Source organism: Brassica napus, chromosome C2 (genome assembly GCF_020379485.1).
Source record: "Brassica napus cultivar Da-Ae chromosome C2, Da-Ae, whole genome shotgun sequence".
NCBI classification, from domain to species: domain Eukaryota; kingdom Viridiplantae; phylum Streptophyta; class Magnoliopsida; order Brassicales; family Brassicaceae; genus Brassica; species Brassica napus.
Genome location: NC_063445.1, coordinates 37,015,270 through 37,023,468, shown reverse-complemented (window position 1 = coordinate 37,023,468; position 8,199 = coordinate 37,015,270). Strand labels below are relative to the sequence as shown.

The 8,199-nt window shown below is 42.8% G+C and overlaps 2 protein-coding genes and 1 non-coding gene across 3 annotated transcripts; 2 read left to right on the top strand and 1 right to left on the bottom strand.

Annotated features, from left to right (window-relative positions):
* Positions 1-947: 947 nt before the first annotated feature.
* LOC125582751 lies at positions 948-1,054 on the bottom strand. Its single transcript, XR_007320205.1, has one exon. It is a non-coding gene; the product is annotated as a small nucleolar RNA R71 (small nucleolar RNA).
* Positions 1,055-1,738: 684 nt separating this feature from the next.
* On the top strand, positions 1,739-2,794 carry LOC111203192. Its single transcript, XM_048749041.1, has 2 exons — positions 1,739-2,450; positions 2,553-2,794. Exons 1-2 carry the CDS (start codon positions 1,739-1,741, stop codon positions 2,792-2,794), a joined length of 954 nt encoding a protein of 317 aa, XP_048604998.1.
* A 12-nt stretch (positions 2,795-2,806) lies between these two features.
* Positions 2,807-7,537, top strand: LOC125582371. The gene is made up of 4 exons (XM_048749040.1): positions 2,807-3,440; positions 3,540-5,413; positions 5,479-6,105; positions 7,526-7,537. The coding sequence occupies exons 1-4, from the start codon at positions 2,807-2,809 to the stop codon at positions 7,535-7,537; spliced, it is 3,147 nt and encodes a 1,048-aa protein (XP_048604997.1).
* The last annotated feature ends 662 nt before the right edge of the window (positions 7,538-8,199 follow it).

The window sequence follows — 8,199 nt, the reverse complement described above, 5'->3', positions numbered from 1 at the left end:
AAATCGAATTTGAACCATCTAGGTATTCTAGTTATTTGCGTCACAATTAATTTTCAAAACCCCACTTGTTTCTCAGCTTATTATTGAATTTATAAAAGTAAAGAGTAAACTGGTCTTCTGGATTGAATCTCAAATATTACAATTACCAATGTTAACTTGACAGTAGCAAGGATTCATTTTTAGTGTATCAAGTTTTGGCGCCGTTGCGACGGGGACTAAGCTTTTACCTTTATTTTTCAGTTTAATATTTAGTCTGAGATATCTAACTTGCTCTACTTCATTGTTGGAACAGATGATCCAAGTGCATGACCAGTAGACATACTCGGAGCAACGCACAAGGACCACAACATCAACTGACCAACGACGAACTCGCAAGATTAGAAAGACAGAACCGCCAACAGCCAAGAACAACCGACACCAACATGTGTGATCACGACAATATGGATGACCTCACTGCTGCATTGGCACTCATTCAACAACAAATGCAGAATCAGCAACAGCAGATGCAGCAAACCATCCAAAATCAACAACAAGCTGCTCAGGAACAAGCAGCCGAGAACGCCGCGCGAGAGGAGCGTGGTGCTCTTATTGGGGAGCGAAACCTTCTGCAGAACTTCGCTACAAACCGCTCTCCCATCAACCCTCCACCCTGTACTCGACATGATTATGAGATCAAACCTGCACTGATAGGTCTGGTACAGAAGAGCACGTTCAGCGGCCTCACTTCAGACATACCAATGGACCACATAGAGGCCTTTGAGAGGATTTGCAATTTTTCTTGCTCTAATGGAGTGCCACCAGATTATGTCAAATGCACGATGTTCCCATTCTCTCTCGAAGGGAAAGCTTCTCGTTCGCTGCAATCTTTCTCAACCGGTTCTCTAACCTCATGGGACCAGGTTCGATCAGCATTCCTGAGCCACTTCTACACCAAGTCCAAAACTGCGGCTCTGAGGCATAGAATCTCCAAATTCAAGCAGAAATCAGATGAACCTTTTCATGAAGCTTGGGAAAGGTACAAAGAGTACCAGAGAGAGTGCCCACACCATGGGTTTGATGACGATTACATATTGGAGGTGTTCTAAGAAGGAGTGAGCTATGAGTTCCGGAACACCCTTGATTCCTCTAGTAACAGAGACTTCATGACTCAAACCTCACCTGCTGCGTTCGTGCTGATTGAGAACATGGCTTCGAGTTCACTCAATAAGAACAAGGAGCATGATCGCTCCAAAAGTGTGAACAGTATAGATGACCTAGCGGCAAAGGTGGACCAACTGCTTAAGGGAAACCAGAGCCGGGTTTTCATAGTGGAAGAAGCAACTCCTGAGAAGAGTGCAGGCGACAAGGCGTTTGAAGCTGAACAAGCAGGAGACGATCAGCAGGAAGTGAGCTACGTAAATGGGCAAGGGTGGCGGCTGAAGAATTACCACCCAAACCCTAACGTAAGGAACAATCCAAAGCTTTTCTAGCCTAAGCAGGACAAACCAGTTGATCCAGCGCAGAGCAACCAAGGTCAGTATGCGGGGTATCAGAAGAACTATCAACCCCGAACCTATGTTCTAAGCCAACCACAAAACAATCAACCTCAGATGCAGGACCACCAGAACAATCAGGTCGCTACTTCCACCCCTGTCGCTGTTTCGCAAGATGAAACTAAAACCATGTTGCAGCAACTCCTCCAAGGACAACAGCTCCAAGGGAAAGCTCTGAACCAGGTCACTACCGAGATCAAACCAGAATGAACCATATGTTCGGAGATTTGAGCACCAAGTACGATAATATCGCAAGCCATATGAGACATATGGACATTCAGATAGCTCAGACTGCCGAGAGTGTCAAGAGGCAGCAAGGTACTCTACCTGGTAAAACAGACAAAAACCCCAAGGAGTGCAATGCGGTTCAGCTAAGGAGCGGGAAACAACTTTCCGTGCCAAAAAAGAGGAGGTTCACCGCGGCTGAGAAAGGGAAGCAAAAAGAAACGGAACAACTGCCAGCCGATCAGGCAGATGAGAGGAATACAGAACCAGCACTTGAAACAAGTTCGCTAGGGCCAGAACAACCAGCTGAAGCGGTGCGCCCGATCCCAGAGGCTGTTCCTCCTCGCGAATACATTCCTAAGGTCCCTTACCCTGTTCCAATAAGGACCACTTGTAAGGACAAAGAGGAAATGAAGTGCAGGAAGATGCTGGAGGACCTAACCGTGCGACTCCCCATGATGGATGCAATCCAGAAGATGCCCTCCATGCGCAGCTTTATGAAGGGATTGATCTCAGGAAAAATATCAGAGGAGAGCGAGTTCATGACGGTTTCCAAGGAGTGCAGCGCAGTGCTTCAGAACAGGCAGATAAAGAAGCGAGGAGACCCCGGCAAATTTGTCCTCTCAATCCAGATTGGAAAGACAGTTTTTGCATGCTCCTTGGTTGACCTTGGGTCCAGCGTGAATCTCATGCGTTACTATGTGGCTCGACGTCTAGGATGCACGCATTTCAAACCAACTAAGATGTCATTAGTATTCGCAGATAGATAAGTCAAATCTCTGGTTGGTATTCTAGAGGATCTCCAAGTAAACGTCGGGAACACCTATGTTCCAGCAGACTTCGTTGTTTTAGAACTGAAAGAAGAGTCTAAAGATCCTCTCATCTTGGGAAGACCATTCTTATGTACTGTTGGAGCCATCATTGATGTGCGACAGGGGCAGATTGATTTGAATCTTGGAGACATAGTTATGCAGTTCGAGATGGATGAGTTGCTAAAGAAGCCGATGTTGGATGGGCAGACCTTTGATCCGCTCTAACCTCGAGAAGGAATGATCGAGGAGATTCTTACCGAAGACCCACTGGAGCTTGCACTAGTGCGAGCCGAGGCCAAACAGAGTGTCGTGAACATTGATGCAGATGGGTATGCCAAGATACTTGACTCCGCAAGGAGTATGGGAAGAATGGTAGCAAGTTTAAGTCTGGAGGAGGAGAGCAACAGGGTCGAAACCACTCCAACTAGAGCGACCCCTACACCGAACTCGCCTGTTCTTTTGAACCAACCAGAGGATCCCTGGAGCGAGCTTAAAGCTCTCAAGGTTGAGCTAAAACCCCTTCCCAAGGGGCTCAGGTATGCTTTCTTAGGTCCGAATTCCACATATCCTGTCATTGTCAATGCTGAGCTAAATAATGTGGAAACTGCATTGCTTTTGTGTGAGCTTAAGAAATATCGTAAGGCATTAGGATATTCGCTAGCGGACATACCTGGCATTTCACCTGATTTATGCATGCATAGAATACACCTAGAAGATGAATCAATGAATTATGTCGAACATCAGAGGAGGTTAAACCCGAATCAAAAAGATGTCGATAAGAAAGAGATTATGAAACTTCTTGAAGCAGGTGTAATCTATGCCATATCTGATAGTAAATGGGTCAGCCCTGTTCATGTAGTACCTAAGAAAGGTGGGATCACTGTTATCACAAATGAAAAAAATGAATTGATCCCTACTAGGACAATGACATGATATCGCATGTGCATTGATTTCAGGAAATTAAATGCAGCAACTAGAAAGGATCACTTCCCACTCCCTTTTATCGACCAAATGCTTGAGAGATTGGCTAACCACCCATATTACTGCTTTTTAGATGGTTATTCAGGTTTCTTTCTGATCCCTATCCATCCAGACGATCAGGAGAAGACGATGTTCACCGACCCCTTTGGAACGTACGCTTACAGGAGAATGCCATTCGGCCTGTGCAATGCGCCAGCAACATTTCAGCGTTGCATGATGTCAATCTTTACTGACCTGATCGAAGACATTATGGAAGTTTTCATGGACGATTTCAGCGTCTATGGAAGCTCGTTTAATGTCTTTTTGTCAAACTTGTGCAGGGTACTAAAAAGGTGTGAGGAGAAACATCTCGTGCTCAACTGGGAGAAGTGCCACTTCATGGTCACAGATGGGATTGTTGTGGAGCACAAGATCTCCAAGAAAGTAATTGAGGTGGATAAGGCAAAGATCGAGGTGATGATGAGTTTGAAACCACGAACAAATGTGAAAGATATCAGGAGTTTCTTGGGTCACGCTGGGTTTTACAGACGGTTTATCCAGGACTTCTCAAGGATAGCGAGACAACTCACCAGACTGCTGTGCAAGGAGATCAAGTTCGATTTCGACAGTGAGTGTCTAGGTGCGTTCCACACCGTCAAAGGAGCTCTAGTCAGCGCACCTGTTGTGCAACCGCCAGACTGGGATCTCCCTTTCGAAATCATGACTGATGCAAGCGACTTTGCAGTTGGAGCAATACTTGGGCAGCGCAAGGATAAGAAACTTCATGTGATCTATTACGCGAGCAAAACAATGGATGAAGCTCAGTGCAGATACGCCACAACAGAGAAAGAACTCATGGCTATTGTTTTTGCATTCGAGAAGTTCAAATCCTACCTGGTGGGATCTAAGGTGATTGTGCACACAGACCATGCTGCTCTTAAGTATCTGCTCACAAAGAAAGATGCGAAATCAAGGTTGTTAAGGTGGATTCTTCTCCTCCAAGAATTCGATCTTGAGATAAAGGATAAGAGAGGAGTCGAGAATGGGGTTGCAGACCATCTGTCCAGAATGAAGATTGATGACGACACAACTCTTGATGAAGAACACCCAGTGGAACACGTCAATGCGATTGGTCTGCGTTTCGCAGAACAACCTCTGCGAATCACAACTGACTGCTCTAGCATCGCGGAACAACCTCTGGGAAGGAGATCCGATTGTTATCACGTCGCGGAACATCCAGTCGCCGTAATCCAAAAGCAGTACTCTCACCTCCTGTGGTTTGCTGAGATTGCGAATTTTCTTGCTGCTGAAAAGCAACCCCTTAAGTTCACTGGAAACGACAAGAGGAATTTTTTAAGGGAGGCGAGGCATTATGTTTGGGATGAACCATTTTTGTACAGGCATGGCAAGGATGGCTTGTTCAGAAGATGTGTTCCAGAGGCAGATATTCCAGGAATCCTACATCACTGCCATGGTTCACCTTACGCAAGCCACTTCGCTACATTCAAAACGGTTTCCAAAATCCTTCAAGCAGGTTTCTGGTGGCCAACTATGTTCAAGGATGCTCAAGCCTACATAGCCAGGTGCGATGCATGCCAACGACTTGGGAACATCAGCAAGAGGAATGAGATGCCTCAGAATTACATTTTAAAGGTTGAGGTGTTCGACTGTTGGGGAGTCAATTTCATGGGACCATTCCCTTCGTCCTTCAAGAACGAGTACATCCTCGTCGCCGTTGACTATGTATCTAAGTGGGTAGAAGCGATAGCAAGCCCTACTAATGATGCAAAAGTGGCGACTAAGATGTTCAGCTCCATCATCTTTCCGAGGTTTGGAGTGCCTCGAGTCGTCATTAGCGATGGTGGAACACACTTCATCAACAAGGCATTCAGAGCCTCTTGAAAAAGAATGGAGTGAATCATAAGGTGGCAACCGCTTATCATCCGCAGACGAGTGGACAGGTTGAGGTTTCCAATAGGGAGATCAAGAGCATTCTCCAGAAAACTGTCAACATTTCACGAAAGGATTGGTCACTTAAGCTGGACGATGCATTATGGGCCTACAGAACAGCCTACAAAACGCCGCTGGGAACAACTCCCTATCACCTTGTCTACGGTAAAGCATGTCATCTCCCTGTCGAGCTAGAATACAAAGCTGCATGGGCAGTCAAGTTACTGAATTTCGACATCAAGCCAGCCACCGAGAGACGCATGATCCAAATCCATGAGCTGGTAGAGATAAGGCACCTAGCCTATGAAAGCTCCAAAATTTACAAGGAGAAGACCAAGGCCTACCATGACAAGCGCATCATTGCCAGACATTTCGAACCAAACGATAAGGTCTTGCTTTTCAAATCAAGGTTGAGGTTGTTCCCAGGCAAGCTGAAGTCTAGATGGTCCAGACCCTTCACTGTTAAGGAAGTTCGACCCTACGGAGTTGTTGTGTTACTGGACAGAAAAGGAGACGAGTTTGTAGTGAACGGGCAGCGCTTAAAGCATTACCTTGCTGACTCCACTATCGCAGAGGGCGAAGAAGTTCCCCTAAGCGATCCCCCATCAGCCTTGGAGTATCAGGAGGCGAGCCATCTCTCTTGTGTCCCACATCAATCCACAAACCTTGATACAGATCGAGTCTTTGATTCTCTGTTTGCAAGGATTATATCTGTGATCCATCCTAGACACTAAGCAGGGTGATCCTGTGTCTGTGGAGCAGAAAAAAACATCTTTATAGCATCCCATAGCTCTAAGGAGAAGACCATATCCATCACCTTTCATCCACCCACGCCCCCTTCAAGTGATCCAGGGAGAGACAGTCCTATCCAGGGCTACACCAACACCCGATTAATAACCCTAAGCCGGCTTCATTTAAATCGAATTTGAACCATCTAGGTATTCTAGTTACTTGCATCACAATTAATTCTCAAAACCCCATTTGTTTATCAGCTTATTATTGAACTCATAAGAGTAAAGAGTAAACTGGTTCTCTGGATTGAATCTCAAATATTACAATTACCACTGTTAACTTGACAGTAGCAAGGATTCATTTTTAGTGTATCAATGAGACTTGGTTATTATAGATGAGACGCTTCCTAGATTTAGGGTATTGTTGCTTTGAATGTAAATAGAAAACACGGAAAAATATATAGAACCTATTTTCCTTTTAACAATAATTTTAGGTTTTATCTTTTTTTTTTTGAGCAACTGGTTTAATCTTTTTAAAGGCATGGAATCACGTGATTTTTAGAATATTCTTGGGTAAAGTGGTAAACGATATTGGCGTAGATAAGAAGGTATTGTTTAACGATATTTGCATATATATGCTTTACAATATTTGTGTTAGATTTGAACAGATTTTATTTACTTTAAAATTTTTAGTTTGTTTTATTATGGTTATAATCACGATATTTCTGGTTTATTGTTATTGGAATTTTCAATGTAGGATATTAATTATTTTTGGTAAATGAATATACACAATATTTTGTTACCAGTAAATTATGATACAAATATTTATGACTTTTTAAATCCAATTTTTATATTAATTATACACTATCTTCATCTTTTCTAAATGCTTACTGTGTTTGGTTTAAGAAAATTGATAGCAGTATTCATGTTCAATGCAATCAATATTAAAACAGTCCATATTTACAGGAATATATGAATCGAGCAAAACGATCCATATTTACATGAATATATGAATCGAGCAATATGTGAATCCATGGAAGAAATTGCTGCACAACAATAGTTGATGAACTGTGTGAAACGAGAAACATGTACATGGTGTAAATATTAATCAAGCTTTAGTTTCTTACATGTACATGGTGTAAACTTTAGTTAGATGAGTAAACACAGGTAAATGACAAAGGCACATAAATTATGACTCAAAATCTATACATTATCAAATATTGATATACCATGGATTTTACCCATTTTTAGCCGTGGTATATAGGTGTTTTTAAATACTTTATAGTTGTTTGGAGTCTTTTTAGTATGTTTTCAGGTTTTGGAGTGATTTGGAGGAAATTGGTGATTTTGGTACATTTTAGAGATAAAATGATAAAGACCGTAGCTGACCATCGACCATGACTATCGATCGATGGGAGAAGGCAATAATCGATCGACACACACTCAGTGTTGTCGATCCACGGCAAAGCGCGCAGAGGCCAGAATGGTTATAGCCTACTTTAAGCCCAAGTCCCACAAAAATTACAAGATTACCCCTAACAAGTTTTAACCTAATATTTATGTGCTCTACCATTGTTCTAGGCAACACACGCTTTCTTACTTTGATACAGCAGAATACTTAGAGGTTTAGGTTTGGAGAGAAGAACCAATAACTTCTTCAGAGATTTTTGATTAGAACTCTAGTTTTTCTACTCTATTCTATTTTATGCAGTTTTCATATCTCTTTGTTATGAATTCCTTAGCTATGTTTGAGTAGTTCTTTTTGTTAGATTTAGGGTTCATATATTCATAAGGGATTAGCCCAAAATATAGAATTGCTAAGTGTCAGGAATATTAATCTACTAAATTGTTCTTAATGCATGTGTTCTAGAGTAGCTAACTAGGACCTTGTCTTTAGATAGTAGGGCACAAGCGGAAGTTTGATTCTCTGTCTGATTAGTTTAGATTGTGCTAGGATTGCTAGAAACATGCGGAAGCTGATTTAGTTAA

Excerpts from the sequence above, each read along its gene's own strand:
- LOC111203192 (XM_048749041.1), top strand. The coding sequence starts at position 1,739 with ATGAACCATATGTTCGGAGATTTGAGCACCAAGTACGATAATATCGCA. Across the intron at positions 2,451-2,552 it reads GTCCAGCGTGAATCTCATGC|AGGATCTCCAAGTAAACGTC; the intron begins GTTACTATGTGG and ends TTGGTATTCTAG.
- LOC125582371 (XM_048749040.1), top strand. The coding sequence starts at position 2,807 with ATGATCGAGGAGATTCTTACCGAAGACCCACTGGAGCTTGCACTAGTG. Across the intron at positions 3,441-3,539 it reads TCATGTAGTACCTAAGAAAG|CAACTAGAAAGGATCACTTC; the intron begins GTGGGATCACTG and ends AATTAAATGCAG. Across the intron at positions 5,414-5,478 it reads GAACACACTTCATCAACAAG|ACGAGTGGACAGGTTGAGGT; the intron begins GCATTCAGAGCC and ends TATCATCCGCAG.